Source organism: Dermacentor silvarum, chromosome 7 (genome assembly GCF_013339745.2).
Source record: "Dermacentor silvarum isolate Dsil-2018 chromosome 7, BIME_Dsil_1.4, whole genome shotgun sequence".
Lineage (NCBI taxonomy): Eukaryota > Metazoa > Arthropoda > Arachnida > Ixodida > Ixodidae > Dermacentor > Dermacentor silvarum.
The window spans coordinates 67,929,319-67,947,936 of NC_051160.1; the positions used below are offsets into that span (position 1 = coordinate 67,929,319).

An 18,618-nucleotide genomic window follows, 5' to 3' on the forward strand; every position below is an offset into this window, starting at 1 on the left:
TATTCTACAAACTTAGGTAAATGCAGGACACAATAAGAGACTTCACAGGGACATTCAGGTACTTACCCGACAACGAGGGCACTCCTAGAAAAATATGTTTCGTTGGATTAAAAGACGGATGAAAATGCTACTTGTCTAGTACTTCTATTATATTCTTAGAAAAAGTAACTTTTTGGCGCTACCCTTGATAACGACATGGGTGGTGTAATGGTTTCGTTTCCGCACGACTCTGCGCCGCGCCATTCTGAGTTTGAGCAGTTCCGTTATCGCGTAGTGCTGCACTGGTGTTACTGGCTCGCTAAACTCGAACTTAAAATTGCAAGCAGCGGAGAATGCCACGTTCATGTGATGTCGCGGGATGTTCGAACGGTCCGCGCGACAGCACGTCCAACCCGCCGGGGTGGCTCAGTCAGCTAAGGCGTTGCGCTGCTGAGCACAAGGTTGCGGGATCGAATCCCGGCCCCGGCGGCCGCATTTCGATGGAGGCGAAATGCAAAAACGCCCGTGTGCTTGCGTTGTAGTGCACGTTAAAGAACCCCAGGTGGTCAAAATTAACCCGGAGCCCTCCACTACGGCGTGCCTCATAATCAGAACTGGTTTTGGCACGTGAAACCCAAGAAAGAAAGAAAAAAAAAGACAGCACGTCCAGACGGTGACCAGCTTCGTCTCCCGACGTCGCATTGCTGGAGTCCTCGCTGCTTTCGCGCTCGGAAGAGCCGGTGTCGAGGCCGCCGTCGTAGTACGCAACGACGCCGGCAGCGCCAGCCTCCAGCAGCATGTCACGTTGAAAGGAGCTTAAATCGCTGAAATTGAGCCCAGCATCGCGAGCCAATGTCCATTTCCCAGTGTCGTCAACAAGGTCCATAGCGACGAGCGTCGACGATCATCATGTTTACAATTCGGTGCACGCTTTTCCTTTCGCTTTCGCACTGCCGTCGGCTTTGTCTTGGCTCTGTTTCTGGCCACGCGTCGGCGTTTTCCGCAAAAAAAAAGAAAAGCTGTAGCGCCGTCTGCGGGTGGCGTTTTACTCACCGGCAACACAACGTCACTATGAGACCATGACGTCACCACTCCTCGGGAGGGAGGGTGGGCGATTTGAATGACGCAAGAGGTATGCTTCCAGACGCAAATTTTTCATAAAATAAGTCCTTTCTTGGCACGAAACAACCGTTTCGGGGTTTCTGTGATCGTATTTTAACATTCCACGTTGAAATAATATTTGCCTTTAGTGTCCTTTTAAATGCTCGAAGCTGTGTTTGCTGTGTTAGTTCTGTCCGTCCGTACCCCCGCCCTTTCCATTACGCCGACGACAGCAGAGGCCATATGCTCATCGTCCATTCTAAGTCAGTATTCTGACGTCATAAGACCACCAAATTATTGTCGACTTCACCTTCGCGAAAAAAAAAAAACTTAGACATAACTAAGCCACAAATTGTTTCCCATTATCGTCTCGGCAGGAGGACATTTCCACCCCCCCCCCCCCCCCCCACCCCGAATTGAACAAACCTCAGGCTAGCACACTCAGACTTCTGCAAACCCGTTCGTATCCCACTCCCCGGTCCCTTAACAGGATAGACCCTGACCATTCACAGTCGTGCTCCAAATGTGGTCATGACTTATGCTCTTTTGATCACATACTCTGGTTGTGCCCAGCCCTTAACGCCTCTCCACCCATCACGAAAGAGCAATGGGAGGAATCCCTCAAGAGCAGCAATCTTCAAATTCAACTCCAGGCTGTCCAGAGGGCCCACGACATCGCGACGGCACTTGGTCTCCCGATCCCATCGTGGGCGGAGCCACCTACTTAATCTGGGGGAGCCTTCGGCTCGCCTAGATCTCAGTTCCTCAGGGCTCAAATAAAGTTCTTGTCATGTCATGTCATAACTAAGCAACAAAAATAAAAGTTATGGAACTTCAATAATAGTTTCCCAAATGTTTTACAGGCATAGTACAACAAAGCATACTGTCTACTAAAGTACAGCATACTGAATTACATTCATACACAAGCATTGAACTAAAGGCAAGAAAGAATATATATATGCAATTATTTTCTTGCATGCACCACATTGGAGTGTGAAATACAAAATCGGGTTCCATCTGCGGAAAGCAAGTCACACTAACAAATTCTTTGTAAAAAGTAGCATTTTAGCCAGTAATTTCTCAATTTACTTTCGAAAACCTTCGAACTATGGTGGGATAAACCTTGCTACCTCATGCTGTATGCACTCCAGAGCTGATTACGTTCTTTATATTTTACTTCAAAATGATGAACTCGTATTTGCAAACACTTAATTTTTAGAATGTTTGTTTACTCTGCTTGTATAAAGTCTGTTTTCTTTGCGTTCTTCGTAATTTGTCCTGGCGTATTGTTAGCTTTGATCTACAGAAACTGCGTGTTTGTGGTTATTAGAAGCTTTATTCGCTTCGCTTGCAGGAGCTTTGCTTGCTGTGATTAAAACCATGTTTGTTTTGCGTGTCACCATGTAGTGAATTAGTCTGTTAGGTAATATTCGGAATTATATTCGCATCATCCTGGTATATGCAATTGGAGCATTTGCGCGGTTGTGGTATTAATAATGTTGCGGCAGAACTCATCTCATGATGACAGTCGACTCCCATAGGATTAGAGTTCGAGTAATGCAGTGACACAGCATACTTAAGAAGTCACATCTATTTAGCTTTTATTGTGGTCATTCTGAGGCTTGCGTTGCTCCAGCTATGTGCGACATACTCAAGTTTCTTCCCCCATTACTACGGCACTCATTTGCCAATGTCGCCATGAGTATGAATGCATGAAAACCACGAGGGGACGCCGACGCAGTAAACTAGATGGAATGGCGAAGAAGCAATGGCCTCGATGGGACTACGGCATGATGAGATGACAATACCTAAACAATGGCGATAGTATAACGGTGACAACTTGAAATAATACCCTCTTACAACAATACGGAAACGAAAAAAAAAGAAGGATAATATGTTTGCAAACAAAATAACCATTCACTACGATCTCAGCGAATGAGAAGCGTATAAACCGTGATCGGCAACCATGGAAGAACCTCTTTCTAGACAATCGAATGATATTTCTACGAATATCAAGAAGGATTTGTGGCGGACTACTAAGCGAACACCAATGCATCATACACATGAGGCTGGAAATATTATATTTTCTATTTGTAGTTCCCAACACGGATCAATGTGTTGCTCATTTCTTAAGTCATCGCTTTTGTCAAAAAAAATTATTCCGCGGACAACTGAACTTCAAGGATGCGCATGTCATTCTGTTAAGTAAAAACAAAAAGAACACTTTTGTGCTTCGAGCATGGTCTTGCCCAGGGCTTCTGAACATTGCGCCTCCACCATTCTCTGGAACTTCACGGCAATGCAGAAGCGAAACCGAGTGAGCAAAGTTACTAGAAAGTTTTATTTCAAAATATCGGCCGAGTATCAAAAAGCGACGGCAGGAATGCGCTTGGAGTGTCCATACAATTGCTATCGCAATAAAGGTTTGAAGAAGCGCCAAATTTGAAGTGTAAGGCGATTTGTTACATGCAGCTGGAGTTTGAACGGTAATTGAAGAGCGAGTGCCATTGAATCTGATTGCATGCGCAGGTTCTTGCCAGGCAGCAGGAAGGGAGAGGGAGTGCACGTGCGGGTACACGTGTTGAGCGTACGTGCGTGTGTACTTGCATTTGTGTGTGTGTGCGTGTTTTTGACCCCGCATTTAAATCTGCGTGAGCACGTGTGCTTGTATGCGTGTGCGAGCATACGCGCGTTTCTGTATTCGTGCATTCCCGTGGGCGTGCGTACAATTTAGGGCGAAAGCCTTATATGCCCTACGAAGCGGAACACCTGAAGAGCAACCGGCATTAACATTCAATGTCAAGAAAACCGACGTGACGAAGTGATGACGTCACGTTCCCGGCACTGGAACTGCTGCTGCTCTCACCACAGAGAAGAAACAACATTTAAAGAGAGCACACTCGGGCAAATCTGGCCTGAAGAAGTGCGTCATGGTCACGTGAAAGCCTAGTCTTCCAAACAGCCTCTAGCTGGCACGAGGGGTAAAAAAATTGTTTAAAATTCAGTTGCTACACAATGCTATACTTTTAAAATGTTGTTCCTAATCAGGCTACGCACTTTTACCTATGTAATAGGTTGGATAATTGTGACTGTAGGTTTTTGAGGCTTTTTAATGCACGACATAAAGCCAGGCCTTGCCCAGCCGCAAGCCGTTTGCACTTGAGTACGTTTCCGCAGCGTGAAACCTCGTGCGGAATTCAATCCCTCATAGCCTTGTACTAACTTCAGTGTCTCGCGCGCAAGAAACCTCTGCTGCGTTTGAATCGACGTCGTTCTTGCGTCATCGTTCATCGTTGATGGCGTCAACTAGCTGAGAACGTTATTTATAAAATATACGCTCTAAAAATGTATAAAGGCATCGGAATACCGTGCGGATGCTCGTCGCCACGAGCAACGCATTCCAGCATTAAAACTGCCCGCTCATATCGGTATCCAGGAAACTGAAACCGGAAGTTAGTGGTTAGTCTTCCGTCTAGTCTCTTGGTGTGGTACAGTCAATTGAGCCGCTGGGTTCTATGGGAGTGTCCTCTCTTTAAAAGTATTTGCTTTCTCTATGCTCGAACTGCGAAATCTCACGATGAACAGCCACGGCGTCGGCCGGACGCCGCGGTCCACACCCCAAAAATTGTCTTGGCCCAGTTCGAAAGTTATGTTGACTCACGATAAAACTGACTTGGCCCACTCTCAAAATTGACTTGGCCCACCCCCAAAATTTCGCTGGGCCATTTCTAAAGGTCACTTTCCGCAATTCAAAAATTGAGTTGACTAACGTTAAAAACCGACTTGGCCCAATCCCAACATTGACTTGGACCACCCACAAAAATAGGGTGGCTCATCCCCAAAATTTACTTTGCCTATTGGAAAATTGAGGGGACCTACGTTGTAAACCGACCTGGCCCACTCGCGAAATTTACTTGGCCTACCCCCAAAATTTGGGTGCCCCACCCTTGAAACTGACTTTGCCCAATTCGAGCACATGGCCAAGTGCCCAAGACCAAGTGCCCAAGTGACCAAGTCCAGTAACAAGTTCGCATGACCAAGTTATGACGTCATGTGACGATTCACGTAACGTGGACGTCGCAATAGTACAATCTTAGAAGTATTTCCAGCCTCCCGGGTTTATCTTGTCCCGCATCAATAACAGTCATCTGCCTTTCGCTTGCGTTTTCTTTCTTGAAAACTCTGCCCTCATTATATTCCTGTCGAGAATGCTATGTCAGGCTGATAACGCGCATGCCGTTTGCGACCTGGAAGTATCGGTCTCGCAGGGTTAAAGAAAGGAAATGGGGGCAAGATAGATGACGTTTATCGTTGTGGGACAGGATAAGCCCTAAAGGGTGCAAATTTTTAAGGAGCGTCTGAAGGTCGATATAGTCGACACACCCAGAATGCTTTAGCATTCAACGCACGTAAGGAGACTTAAGTGCCTCTGTAACTTTTCTGTGCGTGCGTACCGCGGTCAGCACGCTTAACACGAACGCTCCGCAGCCTGGCCTGAACTGACTTGGGCTGGCGCCAGCGCCATGAAGTGTTGTGCGCTGTTATCTTGGTATGTTTGCGGCGGCTGACAATAGCTGGAGCGCAGCTCGATTTTGCTGTTCGACTTGTATTTCGCTTGGGTCTGACCGCGGCGGACAGAGCGCGCTCACTTGTCAGGTCCCTTTCGCCACCTTTCGCTCGTGGCTGCGTTCTCACGCGCGCCAAGAAAACATGTTGCGGTTTGCTTATCTCGGCAAAGCAAGCTGTCGCACGCCATTTTGCTTTGCCGAGATTAGCAAACCGCAAACCACAAAACGTTTGATGCTGGGAATTATTTGTATCTGTATGTTTTCTCAAAAATATGTGTAAGAGCTTGGGCCAAATAATAAAAAAAGCTGGATGGCGCAACCCACCACCCCGTTTCGAAAGGGACGCTCATAGAAACCATCCAGCGAGAAAAGGAACCAAGTCTAGGCGCGTTTAAAAACACGGGTGTAAAAATTAAAAAAAAAACGCACTAAGCACAAGACAATAGCGACGACATTTAAACGAGCGCTGCGATGAACTCGTACTTACAACAGAAAGACAGAAACACATGTATTTGAGCCCCATGAGCGACGAAATGCGTCAAGCGAAAGTAGCGCGCAGCTTAGCAGTGCAATTCTCCTTCACCCGCATAAATATTGTGAAATAAAACTATGCAGGAAACATTTCATCAGCTCGTTGACGAAAGCCATGGTACAGAGACGTCAACGATATCAGCCCAGCATCCTTCATAAATGAGGACACCGGAGGACTCAGACACAGTCATCTGAGGAATTCAGGATGCCGGTGATGGCGACGAGATGCGTTGTGGTTATCGTCATGGTCTTGCTTTTAACAGTCATGGGCATGTGTGCTCATCAAAGCCAGCCAGAAGGCAGTAATGAACAAAATACAGGTGAGAAATCAGCAGACCCAGAAGGAGGCAATCAAGAAGAAAAAAAAGGAGATAAAGTGGAAGAGAAATCCGTCGATATTGCAGGGGTATGTAGCATGAGTTGATTTCCATGGCGGTTACATATTTTTCCTATTATTTCCGTGGCCCATTAGAGAGAAATTGGGCCTTTTATAATACCGCGAGGTGATTCGGGTGCGGCTTTCCGCTCTCATTTCCTCGATTCTCAATATTTCATTTGTAGCTGTCCGTTTTATTAGCATCTTGCAAGATGCTAATAACCAGAGGCAGCATCTTGCTTTGAGGTAACGGCCTAGTCGCAACAAGATATTTGATTTTTCTCAATGATATCTATCACAGAGAAGTTTTAGCAACATTGGGGGTTCATTTGCACCACTTTTGCCATATTGGGGCGTTGAATGTGTTGTCTTTTTTCGTAGAAGCCTTACCTCTTGTTTTTCAGTGATCCGGCTTCAGAGTAGTTATATTGACAGTGTCGAATTCCCACTACTGAAATTCTTGTTATTTATACCACACTTTACGATTATAATCATACGTATTTGCAGTTCGTCTAGTAAGGATATAGTACACTTTGAACAGTAATATTTTATCGGAACGTTTTGGTTGCTCAAGAATGTGCCATAAACACACTTTATGAGTTTTAGCAAAGTGTTGCCCAAAAAGAAGCACATGCTATCCCGCATTTTAATATCTAGGATTCTTGTTAGAAGCTATACCACTCATGTGGCCAAAGTTCCTCTTAAGCCGTTTATGAAAAGTGCCCTGCAATTACACGAAGTAAATAAAGAATCAGAACACTAATACTCAATAGCCTAGTACCGAATGATGGCGAGGAATGAAAAATTCAATAGACGCTTCCTTAAATTTTTAATATAAAAAAGTTTTCATGTGCTCATGTGTTGTGCAATGAAGGTGGTTTCGTTTGCAAAAAGGTAGTGTTAGTCTTCCTTTTGTTAAAGACATGGTTCTGTTGAACTTATAGGAACATTATTAGCACCCCGCGTTGTATATAGTTGATTGTACACTTAAAGAAGAAGCTTGCACAGCATTTGTCCAGATAGCAACAGTGTACAGGTCCCACAATTTACTCCCGCTATGGACTGCAGTACTGTCACAGGTGCCACAAGAGATTGTGCACGCCCACACAAACATTATTTTACATTTATTTATTTTAATTTTGCTATAGTGCTTGACGGGACTTGACTGACGTTTCGGCCGTGGTATCGGCCTTCGTCACAGAGATGCACACATGTAACCCGTTGCTATTATGAAATCGTGCCTGCGATGTACAGCCAAGCGTTGCGATTTGAGGTGATCGAACCAGAATCAGAGCGATGAACCAATGAGTTTGAACTACCGGAGTACTTTTAATCACTGCCTTCTGGCGTTGCGGCACTGCGGTAAGTCACACACCAACAAATTCCATCTCACACAGTAGCAATACACGTAACATTATATTTAGTTCTGCCCACAGATGGAATTTTAATCATTTGTACTGTTACAGTCTTCATGTTCAGTTTGTGGAGAAATTTCCCAAATAGAGGCATATCAGTCTACTCAACCGGCCTCCTCTATAATAATTTAAAGAAGTGTACCATATAATAAAAAACATGCTGCTTTCTCTTTCAGTTCTATGCAACTGGCGAGCACATTTGGATATTAGGATTAGGCACAACGAATTATCCATGCATGCTAGACGTCGTTCAAGAGACAAATGAGACTTTTACCCACTTTACGAGGTTTAACAAGGAACAGCAAAGGTACTGAATCCACCCTCAATGAAGAAATTTCCGTAAACTAATATGTTTTCTTATATGACATAGCTTCCCAAGCAAGGACCTCCTTGGAAAATTTATCGCTAAGCCTACATCGCCTACATCGCCTACATCGCCTACATCACACAACATATACAACGCTATGCTGGTATCACCCGCGCGGGAGAACGCACGCCGTAAGTACCGTTTGCATTTTTCCTAATAATCTAGTAACTAACAAAGGTATATATTAACAAGACTTTCTTGTATGATTGCTTTAACTTATATTCGAATTTATTAAAAGAAGGAGGGTCATGCGACTCTGCCTAATCCTATCCCTATGTGACGCGAACCTTTAGAGCAGTTCCAATAGCATTTTGAGTTGAATTTATAGAAGCACACATTTTAAAGCGTTGCCAGCATCACACAGATGACATGTACTCCATTTCGTGAGAATTCTGCGTCATACATTGCTCTATCATGAGGCCTACAAAACATTAGTATAACGATTTTGTGCTCTGGTAATTAGGATGTTTGTACACTGCAAACTTTGTACAAACATAAGTTACGTTCCCCCCATATTTCAACAAAATTTGAAGCCACTGCCACAGTAGCTCATCCGCGGACGCGGGGCAACACGGGCTTCGTTAACGACTGAAAATGGGAGGAATACAAGTTTTCAATTAGTATTTAGAAAGCTGTTATTCAGAAAAGAAAGCTTAAGTTTTCTCCACTCATCAACTCCCATATTACTTCCATTACCGCGAAACTTGAACAAGGTGTCAGTGCTGTTGTCCCGCGATTGAGATGAAAACTTTTACCTATTCCTCTATGTCCACTTTGTGGCACGTTCAGTTATTTTTCTATGTTGGGCAAACTTCCTACGGGCTTTCTGAAATGCGCTTTTGATGATGCGGATTACTTGCATAAATAATTTTCTGGAAAAGATGTCATTAACGTATGCAGATCAAATTTTGTAGATAATTCACGACACTCCTCCTATTACAACCAATATAAAGAAGGTTCCCTGTTTAGTTTGCACAGGATAGCGGATGAACCTGCTAGATAACGCATAAAGGAAAAAGAACAATGAACAGTCAGTAATTATGTTAAAGGTAATAAAAACTACCCACTTCCAACTTTGGACAGATATAACCCAAAAACTTGCATCCATTCGGTTGAAATATATAATCCCTGGCGCTATTGGTTCTCGAAGGGCAGTAGGGAAACCGCGTGTGTGTTTCATATATTGCTTATAAGCAGGCTGAACACGACGGTTTAGGAGTTTTCGTTGAGCCAGAAAAGATAAAGCACTTTTCAGGTTTAACCGGCATGTTACTGCTAATATGCACCACATTGCATCCAACATAAAGATGGTCTAGTTCTTTCACGACCGCGTCGAAACTGTCATTTAATGTTTTAGAACGCTTCTAGCTGCCCTGAAAATTTTTCGGTATAGCAAGTGTTCAGGTGAAAGCTGAAAAACACCCAGTTTTTGCACTCTGGACGAAGAAATAAGGTGTGTTAATGAATAAATGTTTTCCTGCTCACGCAGGCAGCGCCAGCACCGGATCCTGGAAAGGCTTGGAGATTATGCTATACGAAAGCAGTGACACGAAATGCGCTTTGTTTTCCACCACGTACAACGAGAGACCAAGCAATCTTCCCGCTACACGTAAGCTTTGCAATAATGAAGAACACGAAGGAAAGACAAAATGCCTGCCCTCTCTTCCCCCCTCTAAGGATCTAGCAATACCAGAATTATTTTCTTCTACTACGTCAGGCCACTTAATTGTAAACATTGAAGAACAAATGTGTCAAGTTGTTTTCCTTGTGGAAAAAGATTGCTAAAGAGTGCTGATGCAGAAGGGGGACGCAATCCATAGCTGTGTGTTGGTTTGTAAAAGAAAATAAAGGCTGTTTGTCTTACAGCTGATTTGACAAAATTTTGCTATTAACCACTCTCTGTTACTCCGAAAGAGCAAGAGCTAGGAAATGGTATCAGTGGTTTCCTTGTTAAAGCGGCTAAAGAGTATAAATATTATGAAATGTTGCGAAATTTCAACAAACTCGTTACTTTTACTCTGCGTAGAAAAACAGTAAAACGAGGCCCACTTATAGAATGACTATTCATACCAAAGGAAGGCGCTTAATTTCACATATGGTGTAGGTTGCGCTGTCGGTAACAGATCTTGATGAAACATTAAGTGGTGCTGCCGCTTAGCACGTCCAAGTTTTTAACGGTGGCTTTATTAGTGCCATGTGTAAGAAATTCGCGCATGCCTTCATTTCCGTGCCCTGAAAAACCAAGCCTTTGGTCATTGACTTTTTAATAATTCTACTTGATACATTAACACAACAGTAACAGGACTGCACGTTCCTGACGGCACCTGTGGTCATTCCTGAGTAACTTTTGTAAGAAGTAAGAGCTCCAATAAAAAAAAAAAACCCTCTATACTGGGACTATACCAAGACAAAAAATGTTATTCATTGAATATACTCATTTTCACTGTTTTCATTGATAGGAAAATATTTAAAATCTGCAGAAATAAATCTGCCTTAGCTAACATTGCATAATTAGAAGTTACCATGCCTTACCATGCTTTGTCATGTTATTGTGCACTATGGTTATTCTCTACCCACTCCCATCTGTAATACTTCCGCCCTGAGGATAAATAAATAAATAAATAAATAAATAAATAAATAAATAAATAAATAAATAAATAAATAAATAAACAAAACATGCACTCAACTCAATATAAAGAAAACATTCACTACAATAAATGAGCACACTGCATTGAATGATATATTGTGTTTTGTTGATAGTAATCAAGAAGGTCACAAAGAAGAACATTTCAATGAAAACCGTGCTATTAGAAATCTTTGATGTCATGATTGTTAGCATGCTCACCGCATGCTGGTTTCTTGTGCCATAAATGGGTTACATTCAAGTTTTTAATGTTTAGCAATATAGTGTACCACTTTCACTAAGCGGGGCCTTATTATATGGCCAACTTGCACCACGGGTAATATCTTCCGTGGAGGGAATAGTATCCTTAAGTAGGCGTTCATCATATTAAACTGTAGAACACTCCCGAGAAATGCGGGCAACCAGTAGCTTGGCATGCGAACGCGTCGCATGTCGCGCCCACTGGGGTCAAAAGACGTGTCACAACAGTAAAATCGTAGTATCATGCAGAGCTAACGGCAACATCATTCAAAGAGCCACTTATCTGTGTTGGCAAGCATCACCACCGTATACGCAACCCGCATGAGTAAAAGCAGGCTGGTAGTTTACGAGCACGCATAAATGAGAAAAAAAGCAATAGCTTTGAGCACAGTCATGTGTGAGTATTTAATTAGCAGTAAATCTTATCGGATGAGGGAATAATCTTTAACGTTTGTCCTTTACAGAACAAAAAGATACAAGGAATACGCGTTCTCAAGGTATGTATTACAGAAGGTAACATTTTTGTAATTCTAGTACGCGCGTTAATATGAACATCAAAAGATAACGGTAATACGTAACTCATATAATCGAGCACGAATGTCAGCACTAAATAGCGTGGGAAGAAAAACGAAATTCTTGGAAAACAACAACTGTCTTCGCAGTCGACAGCAGTCGTAGCTCTACGTAAGAGTGGCACGTATTCACTCTTGGGTGCTGACCACGAAATCTCGCCTTTCATATTATTTGCGCTTCGTTGCCTTTCACTCCAGCAGCAGCAGCTAAGAGGGAACCAGGCAGCCAGTAACCATACCTGCTCAAACATATAAAATAGCTGCGAATCGGGAACGCTTACCATCGTCAACTAAAGAGCAGGGCTCCTTTCCAGGTTATCCGCGCTACGCTACATAAATACTGCAAAAAAAGGGGGAAAATGTTATGTTGTTCGATTATAATGTCTTGGTAATGTCAACGTAAGTTCAAAGAACTCTGCTTAAGTTTATTAGACTCTAAAAGAAGCTTACAAAAGGAACGCCCTGCCTACGGACTTAAAACAATATAACTCCCGTTCCCTCTTTAAATTTCAGTTAAAGGACTACTTATTTGGAAGTGACAAAAGACTGTACTAATTAACTGTATATTGTCTGTGAATGTTTGCGCTTACTTGAGGTTTCTTAGTCGTGATTACATGTTATACCATGGTATTAATTTCGTCGCTATATTGTGCTGGTTTTCTTTTGTATTTTTTGTAATCCTGTGTTTTAGTTCTTGTAACTTCTTTACTTCTTCTTGTCTAATTCTTCTGTAATACGTAATCTATATATGATTACGTATTACATCAGTGTACTTATTTATTCTTTCATATCAATGCATTTCTAGCGACGCGGATGAAGACATGCATTATCTACTCTCAGATGCTACTGAGAGTTGCCTTCTGATACGCACCTTAATGGCAATACAGCGCGGGCCCATAGGCTTTAAAAGGATCGTAAGCGCAAGGCTAACATATACATCACAAAGACAAGGGCTAGTGTCCCTCGAAATATTATTGCCATAGCAATTATATGGACACTTCAACCGGATTTCAGCCGTCGGCGTCGCCGTCGTCGTCGCCGTCGCCGTCGCCGTGAGGTTCCCTATAGATAAAATCTTCGCCGCGTGCCGTATGCCCGAGCGGAAGCGTGCGGGGACGCGCGCTATCACGGAGAGCGAACGCACTCAATCTCCCACGCGCAAGCAAGGAAGCGGGAAGCCAGCGCCGGAGGGAGCGGGGGGGGGGGGGGCGCACTTCCACTCTGCCAACAACCGCGCTCGTCGCTCGCTCGCACCGTCTCTTATCTCCACACGGCTCTGACCTTTATGCGCCGTGCATTCGCCGCTCAGTTTCCGTTGAAGCGATAGACCGCACGTACCTTCGCCGCTGCGGCGTATCCGCTTGCTGCCAGAGTTTTGACGGTCGTTGTCTGCAGTCATTCAGTGTGATCTATTCATGTTTGTTTGTGCGCGCTCACACCACGCTTGTTCATTCAGTTAGTAATAGTCGAGCCACATTTTCCAACGCACGCTACACATGCAATGCTGCCCGGATCGGCAGTGCAGCGCTACAGGTGTGTCCCTTCGCACGCGCTGCCCACGGGAAGCGCTTCTCATCAACACCACCGTTTCACACGCGCCTTCTCGTGGTCATCCAGTCTCTCTTCAAGTCGGTCTACTTACGCCGCAGCACACCTGCTTACTTAATCAGCTCATGTTTACTACAATTCATATTGCTACCAAAGCCGCTCACCTTACTTCGTATGACATTGCTGTGTTGCTATCGCATTCATTGCTTCGCCTTAGGGCGAAACTGTGACATTTCTTTTTGTGGCCGTAACTATGACCAGAGTTCCTGTTTGCGGTATTTAGTATATGACAGTTGACTTTCCGCTTTAATGTGTTTTATGTGACCTGTTTGTGAGTTCTTTATTCCACATTTGTGTGAGGTAATTTCATGTTTAAATTTGTTTTTGATGTGATGTGTGTGGTGAGCTGTTTCAGTGCCTTTACATGGGATGATTTTCGAGTTGTTCGTTATTATTACCTTTCATTCGTTCAGTGCGGGATTGTTATGTCACAGTTCGAGTAGACGTTTTTTTGCTATGTGAAAAGGAGTAGTCGGTGCCATCTCAAGGCAGTACATTTCCTAAATATTGAGTATTTAAAAAAAACAGCACCTACTTGCAAAAGACAAGAGCATGTGGGGCACACAGGCGCTGGCTTTCAATGACTTCGATTTCCGGAAGTGCACGATATATATTCCATAAACAGGACAAACTAAAAAAGGAAAAATTCCCAGACACCTGGGCGTCACTTAATCACGACTGTTTTTTTTTTGTCAAAGCATAACCACCAATTAATTGCGGTAGCGCAAGAAATGCCATGCTCCCACATGGAAGGTCCTCAAGGTAATACCCGACGATTTGGCTACAGCTTTTCAAACCCACCGCGGTGGCTGAGTCAGCTAAGGCGTTGCGCTGCTGAGCGCGAGATAGCGGGATCGAATTCTGGCCGCGGCAGCCGCATATCGATGGAGGCGAAATGCTAAAACGCCCCTGTGCTTGAGTCGTAGTGCATGTTAAAGAACCCCAGGTGGTCTAAATTAATCCGGAGCCCTCCACTACAGCGTGCCTCATAATCAGAGCTGGTTTTCGCTCGTAGAACCTTAGAAAGAAGAAGAATAGCTTTTAAAGATTCTGGGTGCACACATGCTTTTGACAGAACAGCCGTAGATAGACACTATTTCGCCAAGATAACTATAGGAATGTTCGAAGCAGCAGAAATATCTAAACTCATTGAAGCGTGTGTGCGTATTCCACCTGTTATCCTTTAATAATAAGAACAGAGATTTCTGGGTGATTCTGTTTAAAAGAACAAGAAGCAGTTGCGATCAAGTAGCCACCATGGAGGCCCATGTGATTGTTGTATCTATCCTTGTTTTTTTTCGCATGGCCAATCCATCACTTACATTTTTTGCATTTGCGCAACTAAATCTAGTTGAAAGTGAGTGCACATAACAGTCGCCTTTTCGTATGGTTCCTTGTCTGCTCTGGCAGAGAAAGATTTACCATTAAACAGAACCAACTAAATCACCAAGAAGCCATAAGAAAGCTGTGAATGCATTTGCCATTAAATTGTTCTAGAGCTCATCGTCTCGGTGCTCGACATGAAAGAGCAGAAAAAAATTACACATTTATTCTGAAATACCTACGCCTCTATAGATTTTGCACGCGATAGGTCAAGAAAGAGAACGTACTTGAAAGGGTGCTGTCGGTCCCTTTATGGGTCTATGAGATTGACGAGCTAGCAAAGGGCCTGCTGGTCCGTAGCCTATCTTATAGATAGGGTTTGAACTTCTCCATCACCCGGGCAGTGGCTATGCAGTTGATTTCAGCGGTACAGTACTTAATTTTCACGCATATACAATGTACGGCTATCATAGGCAATGCCGCGATGAACTCCATCTGGCCGTGACACAATCACTGCAACAAGGGCAGCTTTGTTCGCATCCTTGAAACCTTCAGTATCGGCACCTTTATAAAAATGTCCCAGGAGTGGTGGCGTCTGAAGGGGCCGCAGAAGCCAGAAGAAGGATTTGCACTGAATCCAAATAAAGGGGATGTAATATCTTGCTTAATAATTTAACTGTACCGTCTGCAAAAAAAAAAAAGAAATGGTGCCAAAAGGGCCGTAGACTAAAGCTATGCCACGGAGAGCCGGGAAAATCTCACATAACTTTAAAACAGTAGCAAAACAAGCTTTATTGGCGACATTACGAACAGAAAAGCGTCATATAGCGAAGAAGATGCCCGCGAGGAGCGAGATGACATAAAAGACGATGATGTTCATCTGCATTTGACCTGCCCGGGTCGTCTTTCTGTGAGCTCTTAAATACAACATTTTGGCGACGAGGATTCCACTAGATCATGCATGGTTCCTGGCGAATATCCTTCTAATTCACCATGATTAGCGTCCCGGGGCTACAATCGTCTCCGTGTTTCCTGCCTTCGCCTGGTTATCGGGCTGTTCCATGGGACCAGTGGAAGAAGCCCTTCGAGAGGTACGGTCGTCATCAATAAGCAAGGGAACATCTCATGCTTTCGAACGCCCGTAGGGGCTAAACACACATGCACTCCGTAAAAGTGTTGAATGACACTAGAGAATTTGAGGAAATCTTGTTAAGTATGAAGTTCCTGTATCTGAACCTATGCATAACGAGTTATCATATATTTTTAAAATTTGGTCTTCCTTTTCATAATTATGACGACTGCACATGGTGGCCTCCGGCACGTCCGAGCTTCCGGCCGACCGCCGCAAAGCGATTCTGTTTACCTCTCTAGGCATGTATGGAGGGACAGAGCATTTTAACTCATCATTATCATTATCAGCCTATATTTTATGCCCACTGCAGGACGAAGGCCTCTCCCTGCGATCTCCAATTACCCCTGTCTTGCGCTAGCGTATTCCAACTTGCGCCTGCAAATTTCCTAACTTCATCATCCCATCTGGTTTTCTGCCGACCTCGACTGCGCTTCCCTTCTCTTGGTATCCATTCTGTAACCGACTGTTCCACCGGTAACCGACTGTTCCGGTCCACCGGTGACCGACTGTAACCGACTGTTCCCACCGAATGGTCCACCGGTTATCCATCCTACGCATTACATGGCCTGCCCAGCTCCATTTCTTCCGCTTAATGTCAACTAGAATATCGGCTATCCCCGTTTGGTCTCTGATCCGCACCGCTAACTTCCTGTCTCTTAACGTTAGGCCTAAGATTTTTCGTTCCATCGCTCTTTGTGCGGTCCTTAACTTGTTCTCGAGCTTCTTCGTTAACCTCCAAGTTTCTGCCCCATATGTTAGCACCGGTAGAATGCAAGGATTGTACACTTTTCTTTTCAACGACAGTGGTAAGCTCGCAGTCAGGATTTGGTAATGCCTGCCGTATGCACTCCAACCCAATTTTATTCTTCTGCAAATTTCTTTCTCGTGATCAGGGTCCCCTGTGAGTAATTGACCTAGATAAACGTACTCCTTTACAGACTCTAGAGGCTGACTGGCGATCCTGAATTCTTGTTTCCTTGCCAGGCTATTGAACATTATCTTTGTCTTCTGCATATTCATCTTCAACCCAATTCTTACACTTTCTCGATTAAGGTCTTCAATCATTTGTTGTAATTCGTCTCCATTGTTGCTGAATAGGACAATGTCATCTGCAAATCGAAGGTTGCTGAGATATTCGCCGTTGATGCTCACTCCTAAGCCTTCCCAGTCTAAGAGCTTGAATACTTCTTCTAAGCATGCAGTGAATAGCATTGGAGAGATTGTGCCTCCTTGCCTGACCCCTTTCTTGATAGGTAACTTTCTACTTTTCTTGTGGAGAACCAAGGTAGCTGTGGAATCCTTGTAGATGTTTGCTAAGATATTCACGTATGCCTCCTGTACTCCTTGATTACTCAATGCATCTATGACTGCTGGAATCTCTACTGAATCAAATGCCTTTTCATAATCAATGAAAACCATGTAGAGAGGTTGATTGTACTCCGCAGATTTCTCGATTACCTGATTTATGACATGGATATGATACATCGTAGAATATCCCTTCCTGAAGCCAGCCTGTTCTCTTCGTTGGCTGAAGTCAAGTGTTGCCCTGATTCTATTGGAAATTATCTTGGTGAATATTTTATACAATACTGAATGCAAGCTAATGGGTCGATAATTCTTCAGTTCTTTAACGTCTCCCTTCTTATGGATTAGTATAATGTTGGCGTTCTTCCAGCGATCTGGTACACATGAAATTGTGAGGCATTGCGTATAAAGGGCCGCAAGCTTTTCAAGCATGATATCTCCTCCATCTTTGATTAAATCTACTGTTATTCCATCTTCTCCAGCAGCTTTTCCCCTGGTCATGTCTTTCAAGGCCCTTCTAACTTCAGCGCTAGTTATAGAAGGAGCCTCTGTATCCGGTTCATCACTATTTTGAATGAAAGTAGCTTGGCTGCTTTGGGCACTGTACAGGTCAGTATAGAATTCTTCCGCTGCTTTTACTATGTCATCGAAATTGCTGATGATATTACCATGCTTATCTTTCAGAGCATACATCTTGCCGTGTGCTATGCCAAGCTTTCTTATTACTGATTTAATGCTGCGTCCATATTTTACGGCTTCCTCAATCTTTCCCACGTTATAATTTCGAATATCCCTTACTTTTTTCTTGTTGATTAGTTTTGACAGTTCAGCGAATTTTATCTGATCTCTTGAGTTGGACATTTTCATCTTCTGTCGTTTCTTTATTAGGTCCTTTGTTTCTTGGGAGAGCTTACCTACTGGCTGCCTTGGTGCACTACTTCCGACTTCAATTGCTGCTTCTGAGATCAACCTAGTTACGGTTTCATTCATTACCTCTATGTTGTCTTTATCTTCCTTTTCTAAAGCTGCATATTTGTTTGCAAGCACCAGCCTGAATTGGTCTGCTTTTACCATTACTGCCTCTAGGTTGGCCTGTTTCCTCTTGACTAATTTCACTCTCTCTCTTCAAATTGAGAGAAATCCTAGACCTCACTAACCTATGGTCACTGCACTTAACCTTACCTAACACTTCTACATCCTGCACTATGCTTGGATCGGCAGAGAGTATGAAATCTATTTCATTCCTTGTTTCTCCATTAGGGCTTTTCCAGGTCCACTTCCTGTTGCTGCGCTTCCTGAAAAAGGTATCCATTATTCGGAGCCTATTCCTTTCCGCGAATTCTACTAACATCTCTCCTCTTCCATTCCTAGAATCGATGCCGTAGTTGCCAATTGCTCGCTCACCAACCTGCTTTTTCCCCACTTTTGCATTGAAGTCGCCCATGACTAAAGTATAC

At 43.7% G+C, this 18,618-nt stretch overlaps 1 protein-coding gene across 1 annotated transcript in view; it reads left to right on the forward strand.

The window, feature by feature from the left end:
- Window positions 1–6,429: 6,429 nt before the first annotated feature.
- The window catches only part of LOC125947146 (uncharacterized), a 191,360-nt gene continuing 179,171 nt past the window's right edge, over window positions 6,430–18,618 (forward strand). The window contains exon 1 of the mRNA XM_049671522.1: window positions 6,430–6,585. Coding sequence (XP_049527479.1) covers window positions 6,445–6,585 — 141 coding nt within the window. The 5' untranslated portion in view covers window positions 6,430–6,444. The remainder of the gene's footprint in view (window positions 6,586–18,618) is intronic.